The sequence below is a fragment of the Periophthalmus magnuspinnatus genome, chromosome 10 (assembly GCF_009829125.3).
Source record: "Periophthalmus magnuspinnatus isolate fPerMag1 chromosome 10, fPerMag1.2.pri, whole genome shotgun sequence".
Classification (NCBI taxonomy): Eukaryota; Metazoa; Chordata; class Actinopteri; order Gobiiformes; family Gobiidae; genus Periophthalmus; species Periophthalmus magnuspinnatus.
This window is the reverse complement of record NC_047135.1, coordinates 31,200,639-31,216,594: the sequence shown is the minus strand read 5'-3', so window position 1 is coordinate 31,216,594 and position 15,956 is coordinate 31,200,639. Positions and strand designations below refer to the sequence as shown.

The 15,956-nt window shown below is 39.9% G+C and overlaps 1 protein-coding gene across 1 annotated transcript in view; it reads left to right on the top strand.

Annotated features, from left to right (window-relative positions):
• macrod1 (mono-ADP ribosylhydrolase 1) overlaps positions 1-15,956 on the top strand; it is an 87,590-nt gene that overhangs the window by 53,741 nt on the left and 17,893 nt on the right. Inside the window, exon 5 of the mRNA XM_033974009.2 lies at positions 6,874-6,990. Coding sequence (XP_033829900.1) covers positions 6,874-6,990 — 117 coding nt within the window. The remainder of the gene's footprint in view (positions 1-6,873; positions 6,991-15,956) is intronic.

The window sequence follows — 15,956 nt, the reverse complement described above, 5'->3', positions numbered from 1 at the left end:
TTGCATGCAAAAAAGCACGTCCAAATGCAAATGAAGACAAGACAGTCACAATCCAGTGCAGATTCTCTTTATGGCGCTGGGTGCAGCAGTTCCAATACACACCTCCTCCTTTTGAATAATTTAGTCTCAGAATTATATTAGCTTTGAATTTGAATTTGCTTTGGCTAATTCTGTGAACACATTGTTGCGTTAGATTGGAGTCTCAGATGTGGTTCTTACCATTTAAGATTATTTCTAGGATGTTGAAGGGAACAGTGTTCCATCGCGGGATTAACTCACCCAGTGCATAAAAGGCGATTTGGCCCCAATTAACCTTTTGAGCCCCTACTAATAGTCACCAGTGCTATGTGCCAAAGTGAGGATTTAGCTGTTAGCAATCAGATTTAAGTAAATACTTTCCACAATATGCAATACAGTCAGTGAAAGCTTTGTAAATATTTCATTAGGACGTATTCTTGCAGACACACTGGAGTACACAGACACATTTGAATGCCACTGCCATGGTATTTGTGAACGGTTTGTAAGTTAAATAATGGCAATTTCAAGTAAAAGGTGACATTTCTATGCTTGTCTGCATGTAATCTTTCTCTTTAGAGAAAAAATAAAGAAATTACCAGAAATGTTTCACACTTTCAGCTTATAAAATAGTGTTCAGATGGGGGTTTTATGGCAGGGGACTTACTTTCAAAGCCCCTGACTTGTTATGATGTGAAGCACCTTTGTAATTTCAACCCAGTGATCCGGCTGATACAAACCGACAGGGAAAGACAGGCAGCTGGTGTCTGTTGTGGGTCTATGGGGACCGAGAGCACAGGATGTGAGGGAGCCACTAACTCACTCTGAATATTATGAGCTTTGGAAGTAGCATCACTACAAAAGTACAAAATGCATCCTCTTTTACTTTTTAATCTTTATAAATGAAGGAAACTGACGAATACATGGACATATATTTTTGCAGTGTTTTGAAACCTGAGTGAATTGGTGCACCCTGACATGTATAATCAATCCTCCCGAATAGTATGGGGTTTGATGGAGTTTGATGGCAATCTCGGTGCTCTCTGTGGATGTACAGAAAAATGAAGTGAGCGGATGGTCTTGTCTGCTCCTGTTTCTGAGCAAATGAACAAAGGGCCATATATTGTGGATGAAGACTGTGGGAGAGCGTGAGATTGGTTTGGGGCAGCACTGATGAGACAAGCAGCAGAGAGTACTTGGAGCATGCACCATATTCAGACAGTGATGCCAGCACCGCAGCTGCATGCATAAAATCAACTGTTTTGTGTCTCCATGTGTGTTAGCGACACACAAGTTCACTGTAACAGCATTTAACAGGTCGCACTGAAGTTTGCGTGTGAGAAAGTGCATCCTCCCTGCCAGACCCATCCTAAATGTTGCCTTGGCAACAAGCTGACTGGAGTAAATGAGTGTCCTGGCTCTTCTGAGGGATTGTGGGAAAGCAATATGCCAGCGTTCCGCCCCATTAGTTTGACGGACAGCCTGTTTGGCCTATAAGAGGTCAGCTGGCAAGGGCGGCCATATTAGTATTCTACAGACGGGACCTTGGGATTAGTTTTACTCTAATGTCAATCTACCTGTGTGTGGGCGCGGGTGTCTTGTTGGAGGTAATAGCTGTCCTGCTGAGTAACATTGTAGGCAAGTGTGCGTTAGTGTGTGCATGTCTTTATTTGTTTGTGTGCCCTGTCGGGGTTTGCGGGCTCTTCGCCAGGTAAGCATATCACCAATTATCACTTCCCAGTCGCAATCCTGTCTTCCCCCTCGCTCCTCCTCGCCCCCTTGCCCCCCCGTCAGCACACAAACACCTCTCCTTGGCTGCCGGCTGTGCATTGGTCCACACACGCCAAAGCCCTCATATCTGCCCCCTCCCCGCGCCCATTCATCCATCGCCGTCTTTTTATTCAAGCCTATCGCACAAACCTTGCTTAACATTCATCTCTAGCCCTTTTGTTTTTAGCCATACACACTCTCTCTTTTTCATACTTGATCCCCGTCCAAGCCCATTCTCTTTGTCCTGTCGAGCTTTTCACTGCTCTCCCTGTTTATCTGTCAGCATTCCCATCCATAATCAATGGAAATACTGATTGCTGTGTTTTGAATAATAATTAGCTTTCTTTAAAACATGTAAATTCACTGTGGTACTCAGTGGTGAATTTGTCAAACCATTAGGTAAGGGAACAAAATCGAGGTTTTGGGTTGATGTGTTCTGTCATCATTGAACATTTGAGTTATGGGCGTTACGGTGAAAAAATCGTGAGATAAGTGAACGTATTCCTTCTTTTTCCTCCTCATGAGATATACAACGATTTCTCTGTGATGTGTTGATTCTGGTGGTTTGAGGTGTAGCCAATTAGAGCTAATTGTTAAGAATTTGAGACAATTTCCTTTACCGTTCACCACTGGCATCGCAATTCAGACTCAGCGGTATCTTTCTTTAATTAATTACTAACCACTGTTAAAAAGTTTTAGGTATAAAAATATCAACGCTATACATGGTAGGATAATAGTAGATAACTATCTCACTCAGAAATGACACTGATCAAATTGACATACAATTATACAACACAATTATAAAATAATAGTTTTCTCTAGCCCCATAAAGTGTGTTAACATAAGACTCTGCCAAAACGAAAATCTAACACACAAGCTCTTGGATGTGGTCTGTGTTTCCTCTCCATTTTGTCTGCAACTCCCTGACCAGTATCCAGGGTGCTCAACACCTAAGGCGCAAGCTGTACATAAATACAATATTTTGTTACTCAAACAAGTTGGTTTTTTTGGGTTTTTTTTTTTGTTTAATCGTTCATATTTGTTCCTACCCCATAGGCCTTAGCGTTCATGAGACTGGCTTAAAACAGTAGAGAATACAAATACACTGAGCGCTTTCAAAAAGTTAATATGAACAAAATGGTAACATGGATTCCCTTGTAAACTCTAAACCAGACTATTGGATGAGTCTTGTAGCACAGGGGTTGAGATCCAGCTTTGCTTCAAACACTTCTTTGATTAGCACCCTGCACCTCTCATGTCTCCCCTTCATGTCCTGGTCCTATTGAAGTGTCAGCATCATGTGGCGATCCTGCTGGGCTATTACTGCAGCTCCCACCGAGGCTCCAGTCTGATGGGACACTACGTAGGATGACTGTAGAGCAGCACTGTGAGACTGTGATGCTAACAACTGCAAGGAATTAAGCCGAGGTAATATTCAAAACCAGTTCTACCACAGCTTGTCAGAGTGCTATTCACCTTATTCCTGAAGTTGCCGTGGGCGCTGCCATCGTTATTCGGGTTATATTATTCGGGGCTGCAGATCTTGACAGCAAATAAGTTCTATACGGATTACAGAGCCATTTTAAAGCCTCCCAGAGAGTTGGTGCAGTGTTGACTTGTTGGTCACATGAGCATAGACCGTTTAACAGAAATTAACTTCCTTTATGTCATATTTTAGTGGCAACATTTTTTCAAATTCTTTATTAAAATGAATGGGATTCCTGCTTAACCGGAAGGACCACCACCATGAAAGTGTGGTTTAGTAGCATTTAGAGGCAAAAGTGGGCCGGGCAGAATAAGGCCAATAAATAAGGTCAGAAAACAAACTACTAACTTAATGTCCAAGCTGACTTTTTCATCAAATTAAATGTGTTACTGGTAATGTTCCCATTTACAATGACAACAGTATTAATATTGCCAGCCAGTTTTAATTTTGATTCAAAAAGCCTGGAGCTTGGATCTAGTTTCCACTGGTTTTATTCTTTTGTTAAGCTTTTATTAGTCCATTAAAATATCAGTCATTTTAGTCATAGTTGCATTGCTTTGGTGAATTTAGAAGATTGCCACCTGCTTGTCTCCATGCAGATCCTATTAGTTTGCATTTAATCTTTCACAATATGGAAACTGATTTAGCTATCATTTATCCCATTACAGATGCTGATGTTGTTGAAAATGTTTAATGTCAATAAATGTTGATAAAATATGCATTCTTACTGTGGGTTCACCTCTCCTCAGATCTGACCTATAACTTGGTTTGATGGTCATTTACCTGTCTCTATCATGAGAGATAAGTGTACATGGCTTACTGTGAAATAATTCCAGGCAAAGCAATAACATCTGCATGAAGACAAGGCAGTGACAGACCCTCAACCAGAAAAGTTTCATAATGCTGTTTAAACTTGTTTTGTTTAGTTAGCTGACAAAATTATTTTTTGAATTTGGAATTACATTTAATTAGATCACTTTGAACCCCAATACGTTTCCTAGTAGGCAATTTTATCCCTTTATCTATAAGTTATAAGTTATCAGGTTATGGGTAGTGTGAATGCGTTTGTGGCTGCTGGCTATTGTAAATCACATGGCCTCTTTAGCAGAAAATCTCAGCTATTCCTCAGCCTCAAGCATTAGCACAATAAAGGTTAGCTAGCCCGGCATAACTCGTGTTTATTTTCCATATGCGCATTTACTATGGGAGTATATTTCTGGCTCTATTTTTAGCATTGTATTTTATGGAGTTTTATTTATGTATGAGTGATATAGCCTATCGCTTATAAGGTCAAAAGGCAGTGTGTTAGCTCAAGGCTATGTGGTCCACCCATGAAGACCGTAGCATAAAGGCCACAATGCATTACTCCACACCATAACCGTGTATGTACTGTGTCTCTCGAACAATACGCATAAAACAAAAAACACTATTGTTGACTTTCACCAGAGTTCAATTTCTTTCCCTGTTTTTTCCTTTGCTCCTTATCTTCTCCTCAGACGTTTTTACATCTGCTGTGCTCCTTTATTCCCTCGCTCTCAACTTCTCCTTTTTCATCTGGCAGCCTTATCGCACTTGTTCCCATTTCAGAGTCGGTCCGCTTCGGTGTTGGTGTGTGCGTCCTACCTCAAGGCTCATTCACACAAACACAACGGAGCGCCTCGGTGTGTGCGACCCTCCTTTCATTTGACACACACACACAAGTACATCTGTGTGCCCAAGGATCCTCACCATCGTCTTTCACAGCCTTTGCTCACTGTGAGGTCCGGTTCTGAAAGCCACATACCAGATGAAAACTTGAAACAAAAGACGTTAGATAACATTTTGAACCCCTCAGACTCAGACTCACTGTTCAGCATCTGCTCCCAGGGACTCTCATCGACCAATCGCAAAAGAGTTTTCAATCAAAATATGTGCCACAACCTTTCTGAGGCACGAGAGCCAGTCACGTATAGAAGGTGAATTCGTACTAGGGACATGCATCTATAAATTGCCTATAAAAGTAGAGGGTGGTCTCTATAACATGTTTGGAAAATAAGTATACACATTTTATGCCCATGCTAGCATCATGACATATATTAGTGTACTAAATCTAACCTTTTTAAACTTTATGACTTGGTATTTGTTGTTTTTATGAATGTCACTAACTAATGTAAAGCAGACATATTGTGCAAAATCGACTTGGAGTTTTTAACCATGGTAAAGTTGTTTCCCCTCACAATTTACACTCTCAAAGTTGTATTTGTAGTGATTTGTGCGTATTTGAGCCATCTTTAATCTCTTATTTTCCAGACACCATATTGCCGATCAACTCTTTTCACTACCACCAGTACACGCCCACTGCTCCGTACTTACTTTGTTCTCCAATTTTATTTCGTAGGATTCAGCAACGTCGCGGAGTCATTTTGGTACGAGTGAAAAAAAAAAAAAATCTGCTACTCGCTAGTGTGATGTTCAGCTGTCCATAGGAGGTGGAGTCTCTTTGTTGTGATAATGTTCACACCGATGTCAGCTCGCATTGTGCACCACTGTTTTCTAACACATAAGACTTGTTTCATTTATTCAGTTGTCTTAGATGAATATTGTGAATTAAAATGTCCAAACTATAACACAATGATCCTCAGGTGTCAGTGATGAGTCAGTGTACAGGGATAATTAATAAAAATGATAGTTACTTGTGGAACCAGAGTATTATACAACCAGCTACCTATATACATTACTCTCCATACATCAGTCCAGACCTCTGCATATCTCAGCTCTTTGTATGTTTTATATAGACTTAAACGTTTATTTTAAGTAAATATTTTATAATTCTAGAGGTTTAGTGCACTGAATAAATATCCTAAATATTTATTTTTTACCAAATGCATGCTTGATTTGAATAGCCGCAGTAATTGGCAAAGCTATAAAAAATGCTTTTTCTGCTTCGCTGCCCTTCTGTAAATGAACACAGTCACAGTCTTTAGAAATGTTGTGAATCAAAGATAGAACCACAGTTCTGGTTATTATGTAGATTTATGAAAATGTAATTAACAAAGTGTAATTGACCAAGTAGTCAAAGTCAGCTGAGTCCGTAATAATGCTGTAAATTGAGTAATTAACTAACGCTCTATCCTTAAAATCTATTAACTGGCTGACAGATGCTCGGAGGATTTGGGGTGATGCGTTCATGTAGTTGAAAAGACAGGAGAGAACTGAAAACTGTTTTTCTTTCAAACTGGGACTGCACTATATATCAAAATCCAATCAAATCGCAAAGACTGTAGTTATTTAGGCAGTAAAATGCCCACTATAAACATATCCTGCATTGTTGGTAAAAAAAAAAAAAAAAAACTAAACTAAAACTCCTAAGCCTTGTTAGCAGTTCTAAAATTCCTGTCTTCACACAAAAGTCAATACACCTCAAGTAGTTTACAATGTGCGCTCAAATCATACATTAATCACAAATCTAATCACACACTCAGATATGGTCCAAGTCTGTGTGTCATGGCTGCTACTGTCAATTCTCTCAGGCTCTTCAAACATGTTGATGTACAAGTCTCCACATTAAGAGTGATTTTCCAAAGTAGGCCAACCCTTTGTGTCTTCTCTTGTCTCCTTTTTAGTGGACGGAGCCATCCATCGAGCCGCAGGTCCCTTGCTGAAGAAGGAGTGTGCGTCCCTGAATGGCTGCGAGACTGGACAGGCCAAGATTACCTGTGCGTACGGCCTCCCTGCCAAGTGTGAGTAAGACGTCGGTGAAGCTGCGTCCCCAGAGAAGTGTGCGCCTCACTGCTCTCGGCGTGACTGTGAGGAAAGGGCAGACAGAGACAGGTTTTTCACTCTCGCTACACACAAGAAGAACTAGCATACCAAGGCTAAGGGGGTAAAGGGGGTATTCAAGTTTGGCTTTTTTCCTCTTTTTGCAAAAACCTTTTAAAGGTCCTGTGTTACACCAAATTTACTCTTGTGAGCCTTAATTCATGTTATAATGTTGTTACCTTCTCAAAAACATTCGCAGAGTTTTGGTCCATTCACACATGTTTGAGTAACCCTTTATTATTAGCCTGTCTTCATCTCCAAGGCTCAAAATGCTCTGTTCCACCTTGTGATGTCATGAAATGGTAGTTTTCAAGTTAACAGGTACATTTGACCCAATTTCATGGCTGAAATCATCCAAATGATTCTAGTGAAGGTGTCTGGAGTTTAAAAACACTGAGGTGCACTTATTGACTTACCACATGATATCACAAGGTGGGCAGTGTGAGAGGAGAATTCAGCCACTGCTCGACCACAGCCCCCATCCCAACACTCAGCCTTCCCAGCATCTCTTCACATGCAGCGTTCTCCCCCATCCTGTCTCTTTCCACAGTTTGATTGTTCTTTTCACGTTGCCAAGGTCACAGTCTTGTACTTAGCACTCAAAAAGCAGGCTATGCAAATCTTTATAGACATGTCCCTGAAACATTACTTAAGCCATACCATAAAAATATTTCTCCACAAATTATTTTATTTGTAACAACAAAGAAGTTACTGACAGGACCACAAGCAAAACGTGCTTATGTATAAATCATAAGCTGTACGTCTTTGAGTCCCCACTCCCCAACCTAATTTACCAGAGAAACTTTCCGGGTGTCACTTACTTCCTCCCATTTATAGAAGAGTAAATGGCATTCAGTAATTAAGTGGCACTCCTTTGCAGCATGTATAATGCTGTGAGATGCTGATGATTCAACATGACAGAAAAAGGCTTTTTAGGTGTTTGGATGAAAAAAACCTCTTCAGCTTTCTTGACATCTGAATAACACCATGTGACTGAGATGAGCATTAGTATGCGCTAACACTAACAAGAACAATTTAACAGCAGCAGCGACTGTTATGGTAGAAACTTCAAAACTCATCACATTGGTTTAAATTTAGAGTCTGTAAGACAACACTTCAGCACACTTCACAAGTGAAAGCACACTACCATCACAGCTACAGTATAAGGCATATTTGGGAACGCTCATTTACGCTCCTAAATATGACTTATTATTTATAAAGGAGCATGTAAATAATATGCATGTTACTTTTACACGATGTGGTGTTGTGGATTGATTCTTATTCTTTTTCCTCCTTCAAATCACACTTTTGGAGGCTTGAATGCATCTAAAACTAATGAAAGTCACAGAAACCAGGTCTAGTGAGTGACTTCACACTGTCATTATGACCTGTATGAGATTTGAGACGCCATGACTTTACATAGGCCAATTCAATTTTGTGCATGTTATTGGTCAACAAGACAATCTTAAAACACACAGTAATGCATTATTGATCAATGGTATTGAAAAATATTGAAATGTGGGAATAGTAAATGAGTAAATGATTTTAATATGATTTCCTGTACTTTTCTTGCAAAGTATAGAACATCTTGGCAAAATTCATTATAATTTGCAAGTGTGATCACTTAGGCTGTAGGCGTGAATAAATAAATGCAAAACACCATCTCACCTTTGTAGACTCTCCATTACCAAAGCATTAATATTTGACCTATGCATGGAGTGAGAGAGGTGTCAAAAGCTTGATTTTATTTCATTTTGTTGGCAAAGCATTTAACTAAAACACTAATATTGTAAGATCCAGCAGTGTCAAAAATGAGTGTCAAATAGCTTTATTAAACAGGCACTTGGGTCTTTAATCATCTCGTTCAGTCTTGTTGAGGTGCCAGTTAAAAGTCTGTACATGACAGTTCCTCAACCCCTCTCCTCTTAATGTGACATTTTGTCAGGAGCTAATCACCATTTCATCACACTGCATAAAGACACATCAGAGTTGAAGTTAGCGCTCAGGGCATGTGCTGTATGTAATGACCGCTCAGGTATGTGTGTACCTGTGTCATATCAGCTTATGCAGCTACACAGGCAGTGAAGAAAAAAAGGATATTATGTGTAAGAGGGGGATGCTCCCGGCAAAATGGAGATTGTAGAAGAGATAAGTGGGTAGAAGACATGAAAGATACCAGCGTGTGGAGGAGACAGCTAGTCAGTAAGTGTTCTTAATGAGCTCACCAGTTCATTTACCTGTATGCATTGTCTGCTCATACCTACTGACTTCTACTACTCACTGAAATTGTCTTTCAGTATGCAAAACACAGTTTAGAACATCTATGTATTTGGTTAGGTGTAACCGGTCCACCCCTTTCAATATGACTCTGCGTTGTGTTCTGGGGTTTGTGGTAAAATGGCAGAGGCTCAGTCCGGGTAGAGGAGGTCTACTGTTTCAAATATACAAATGGCACAAACTGCTGAGTATGAAGGGCCCAACATGTGTCCTCTGGCAAAGAATAACACACACAATAAAAGTCAATTAGTAAACAAAGAAATTGAAATTATTTAAAGACCTTTATAAAGCAACACAATTACTGATGTAAAAGTAGTAGAAGTAGGATTTTTTATCACAATTAACTAATAAAGAAAATACATTTGAAGACACTGATTAGCAAAAAAATAACAATTTTCCCTGGACCCAAAATGAGAGTCTTACCTCAGAAAGTTACATAGCTCTGAGGGCGTGTTGCTAGGCAACACCAAAACAAATTCTCACAGCATCACAGGTACATGAATCAAATAACTACAACAAAATGACTTATTTGGTGGAATTCAATAATGTATAGTCATTTGAAAAGAATGACTTTCTGTTTACGTAGGTTATATATTTAGTTACCAGTTACAGGTTAACTGGCTGGATTTCCTCCTCGTTGTGCACTACAGGGTGCACCACATGTGGATGTGGGTGAGGTTGTCATGGGGCAACAATAAACAGGTAACAACAGACTAAAGCTAATGTAAACCTGCTCAGTGCAAAGGAGAGACTCACTCTTCTCATACAAATATTCGAGTCAGAAAATGATTCAACCTGATCTTGCTACAGTGCTTAAACAGTCACAACAGGGCTTGATTACATCTCAGCTGGAGGCAGCGGAGCAACAACAACTGAGCTAAAGCCCCTCGCAGTGTAACCAAGCATGCCCAGGACCTCTGGAAGCAAAGGTGCACTGAGAACAGAGAGACGGCAAAATGAAAGCGACAGGAGAAGAAAGAGACTGAGAGAGAGGTCCAGTCTCCAACTCAACACTCTGCCCTGATTTGAACGGGCATGCCAGCAGATGTGCTCTGATTTGAACGGGCATGCCAGCACATGTGCCATTTGAAGGGCTCGCAAGTTGCCAAATGGTCCTGAGGACCTGCTGTCAGGCGGACTGTGATCCCAGAGCCACTTAACCAGCCGCATCCCTGAGCTGTAGCCTAGCAACCCCCGGGTCTATGGCACACCACTGTTTAGCACAGGCACATGTAATTTAGGGATGTTGACAAATGACAGTCCAAACAGGTTCTGGCTAATGGTAGCTAAAGCACACACACTAACACCAGAGATGTTTTAATCAGAAACCTGTCTGTGGTGTGTGTTGTCATTAAATGTTGAGTTAGGGGAGCTTTCATTATGTGGCCACTTTAAAAAGCTTTGCTCACTTGAGTTGCATCTGCGGGGACTGTCCTGATGTGTTGTTGAGGCGACCACAGGCCCTGAGCTCACCTGTGTACCAATACACACTGTTACTATGAGTCTGTTTCCCCATTGCCCATTGGTCCCCAGCTAAACACAGATACATCAAAATACAAGATGACACTTTAGCACTAGACAAATGGCACAAAGAAAGACTTTGATTTGATATGGAAGAGACTAAAGAAAGTTAAAATTATAATGAGCCCAGTTTATTACTCAGTTTTGTTTAAAAGTTCTAAAATGCACAAACAATTACAATACAATCTGTTCTATTAACAACATCTCCTGCCATTGCCAGGATCTATATTTAAGGCACCACTTTGCAATAATATTTGTTTACTCTGAGCAGTCACGGCCTCTAGAGTTGTATTTAAATTCCGTTCACATCGACATAATCCAATTTAGTCGGTAAATCCATGGGAGCGTCACCTTTCCACTGAGAGGGAGCTGTAGGTCAGATTTACATGACATATTTTTGTGCACGTTGCTTTTATCTGACGTGGACATTATGTACAGTATATATTATGTATTACTCTCTTTGAGACTTGAACACAGTTGGAGTTTATAAAAGATGAAAACAAGATGTAGATGCTAGGGCACTGATAGTACTGTGCTGCAGGAGATGGAGAGGTACAAAGCAGAGAGATCTCACTCTGTCAGATGTAGCTCTTCTTCCATCTCTCCTTTCCTTTTCCCTCAGTGGCCAATTAGCGCTAATTAAAATCCTCACTGCTCGCTCCTGGACTGCTCCTCTGCCTCAGCTGCCAGTTTCTTCCCTCTGAATCGTCACTGTCACAATCTCAGCTAGTTTTGCACATCTCATCTTAAAAATGTTGTATTTCTCGTACATTATTCTCCAAACACCTTGTTCCCACCTTCTCTCACCTACTTAATTTAACTTTTATCCTTCCTTTCTCTGTCAGTGTTCTTGCACAGTTTTTATCTTCTCATTTTCACACTATGTTGAGATCAAGTGCCGTATTGGTGTGTGTAATGTATTGTCTTTTTCTTTATGTTTACTACTTTCTGCATTTTATATATGAAGTAAGATATATGGAATTATGTACTAAAAAAAAAAAAGTAAATAACTCTACTTTTTTTTTTTTTTTTTCAAATCCTCAAAGTACCCATACTTTCCTTGTCCAAAAATATTTAGTGGCATCAAATCTGTCAGCTGGACAAAATGTTGTAGGGGTGAAGACGTTTCACTGCTCATCCAAGCCGCTTCTTCAGTTGTGGTCAGATTGCTGGTGGACACTGCCTTATATCTTTCTGAAGGGAGGAGCTAACTACACTGAAACTGTAAACAGCTATTGTTTACAGTTTCTGTATGTAGGCTAGGTCTGTTGTGCTACACAAAATGTGAACTGTCTAAATGAGAATACTGGTAGGCTTGTTTAGGCTGAATGATTATGCTATGTAGGTCCCAGGCTCAGTTCACACTTAGACATCTTTAGAATATTTTAGAATATCTGGTTTACAGTGGACTACAATGGAGTCATTTATTTGAATAACTTCTGAAACTCCATATTTTATGTGACATACACCTTTCCATTGTTTTTTGTTGTTTGGAAGAAACACAAATTTACTACAAATGCCCAGATTTCCTCATTGACCAATTGTTTAGCGACACTTTAGTGATTTTTAATTTATCTTGAGTAATTACTACTTTATCTTGTCCTCCCACATTAGAGTGTTCCTCATTGCTAGGCAGTCAGTCTAATTTCTCCCTTTTCTCATGGATGTTATGCTGCCCTCATCTGCTCTGCCATCATCGCCCTTGAGTCTTTATACCACCTGGAACCTCACACTGCTTTGCTCTAAAAAAGAGTTTTCGATATAACTTTCTTTTGACAGGCCCGTCAACATGTTTTCTTCTTCCTGCCATGGCATCAGCAGTGCGATGCTCTAGAGGTGTTGAAAAGCTCTGCCAAATTTCACCATCACAACTACAGCTGCTGATGAGGAGCAAAATTATGATCACAACCTTGGTGTTAATACATTCAGTTAATTCATCTGTCTGAAGGAGAAAAGGGATCAGGGGAAAAAGTGCTCTGGTGTTGCTTGGCTAAGGGAAAACCATCTCTTTTTGCATCTTGTCCTCTTCCACCCATTTAACCGCCTTCGTAAAGGTAGAAAGAGATCTAAGCGCCTCCATTGTGGTGCTGCAAAGACGCGGGATTTTATGTGTCCGCTTGGGTGAGCACAGACTGAAGCCCAGTGCACAAAAGACCAACCCTCCCTTTTGCTGCCAATTCCTTAAAAGCAGAAAAAGAGAAGCAGCTGGACAGATGGCACAGGGAGGATTTGGGGCAGAAAGGAGAAGAAGTTGCCCCCCCCCCAGGTAAGAATAGGGAGGCCTCAAGGGGAGGAGTGACAGGGCGACAAGAAGCAGAATGAAAACACAAGCATGCGGGCGTCACCGGATGGCACTGCAGTCAAGTTCTTTTAAGGTTCAGGCCAGTGTGACGCTATATTGTAAAGGAGGGCGCATGGGGACAAAGCAGAAGCCTTGAGCTGAAACATATCAAACTTATCAAGCAAAATACTGCAAAAACTCACTCACGTCTTCTATAAAACAAGGTAAATACGTTAAAGGCAACATTTTAAAGGTCAGTTACGTCTGAGCGGGTTTCAATCATAAACTATAAAGTTGTCTGCTAATTCTGGGAGTTTGTCTTGACTTTTATAAATCTTGAATCTCATCGCTAATAGACAACCATATGCATTACCTCAACTACTTCTTCCTCCTTAGACTGTTGTTTTTGTGTGGGATCAGACTGTGTTTTTTCTAAGGTATGTGTTTCGTAAAAGTGTCCTAATACCATCTGTTAGACACAAGCTTGTAGTTATAATTAGGCTAGACTCCTGTGCTTCTATGCGCTAATAAAAATGAGAGAGAGAGAAAAAAAATGCATTTTGTTATTCATAAGATGCAACATTTTAAAAGAGAGGATTAGTCACAGTTAGGTTATCATTTTGGGACATTTTTTATGGGCCCAGTAGCCACATAGTCAAAAATTTGCAGTTTGGAGAAGTTTGAGTGCTTCTCTGAAACGGAAAACACCACCTTGTGATGTCAGATGGTAATACAGGAAGTGCTCCACTGTGTGTTAAACTCCATATACCTTCACTGGAGTCGTGGATAATTTCAGCCCTGGAACTGCCAGTCTCTCCTAAACTAAAGGTAAAAGATAGCTGTTAACATGAAAACTACGCAAGACAGTCCACATCTCAAAGCCACTAACCACTCCTTTGAAGATAGTGAGGTTCAGATCTTAGCCAGAGAAAAGAAATTGTTTGAGAGGGGAGTTAAAGAAGCTATTTTTGTTAGTAAAGACAATCCTTTCTTGAACAGGAACGGGGGCCTCAGACGTAATCTCTCCCCCATCTATAACTCTATCCTCAGACCCAAAGCAAACAAAAGAATCAAAGAGAACAATAGTGTGAGCCAGTAGGGCCATTAAAGGTTGAAAAGGGCCATTAAGGCTGAAACTGGAGACAATAGCTGTTTACAGTGTAGTTAGCTCTTTCCTTCAGATAGATATCAGGCAGTGTCCACCAGCAATTTGACTAGAACTGAAGAAGCGGCTTGGACGAGCAGCGAAACATCATCACTCCTACAACGTTTTGTCCAGCTGACAGATTTAACTTTGGCTTTTGCTATACCACTACATGGCATCACAAGGTGGAACAGAGCATTTTGTGTGAATGAAACAAAACACAACTTCAGGTATGTTTTTGATGACATAAAAGCATAACATGACTTAAAGCTCACACAAGTCAGTTTCACTTAATATAGGACCTTTAATTGTGTTTTTGGGGGGAGAGATTTTAAAAGACTCTGCTGTTATGAGCAATATTACTTACACTATTCTGCTCTTTACACTAATTTACACTCTTAAACAGTTTCTTTTACTGGTCGGATGGATGTCTAATAAAAAATGCTTTGCCTAGAATTTTTCTTAGAATGACATTAAATGTATCTATCTCCAGGGCAACAAGCAGGTTACACCACCAGATCAAGATATAGGTCAGATTTGTAGAGAGACTTTTTGAGCATTAATAACACCTGTAATTGAATAAATTCCATACTGTGAAAAATTTCAGGCAAATCAATATAATCTCTAGCGAGTCGATATTTTTTAATTCACCAAAGATAATATATCAGTAAAATACAGAGCCAGCTCATTATCACAAATACTTTATACAGTACATGCATCACAGACTTTATTTGAACATGTCAGGCTTGTGTCATCATGATAAAGCTTCCAAAAGGGTCATAACATCACTGCAGTATTTTATAATCTGTGTGTTAATGCCCGCTGTTCAAACAATGTTTTCAATGGAAAAATGTGCCAAGGACGCACTGATCTGAGGTAACATGTCCCCATTCAGTTTTAAATAGTTTTTCACTATAAATACAGAAATGCATTTTGTTTAGAATTTTGGAACTGTAGTAGTGTTCAATAACAGGATAAAAAAGAATGTTTATAGTTGTGCACAGTAGAAGATTCATTAACCCTTGAACAAGGAGATTTATAAGTACAACTCCAGCTAGGTTGGGGCATTATATCGTTACATTGTGAGGTAAATAACTTTTGCTAGAGTCAGTTTTTGTTTACTAGATCAGATTTTACACTTTTTATACAGCGTTGCTTTGCAGAAATTTAGATTTTATGTGTGTTTGAGCGCGCGTGTTTGTTTGTGTGTGTGTGTGTGTGTGTGTATGTATAGCTTCCTTGTTGATTCGCTCTAATATTGACCTTATTCCAACCCACCGTCTTTTGCCTCTAAATGCTACTACTGTGCTTTCTTCGTGGTGGCACTTCCAGTTAAGAGGGAAACATTTCAATAAAGAATTTGAGAAAAGTTTTGCTGCTAAAATTCCTAAAATTCTTTTTCCATTTGTGGGTGGTTGTGAATGTCTATATAAGTTATTTGCTGTCATGATCAGTAGCTCCATGCAAAATAATGCAACCCAAAAGATGATGGTGGCACCCACAGCAATATCAGGAATAAGGTGAAAAAAACCTCATCAGCCTTTCAAACACTCATTTAACACATTTTAAATGAAGCACACTGATGCACCTGACCTCGTTCTCCTCATTCTGCTCAAATCCTCAGATAACCTTTCCACAGCTGCTGTGGCAGAAATGTTTTGACT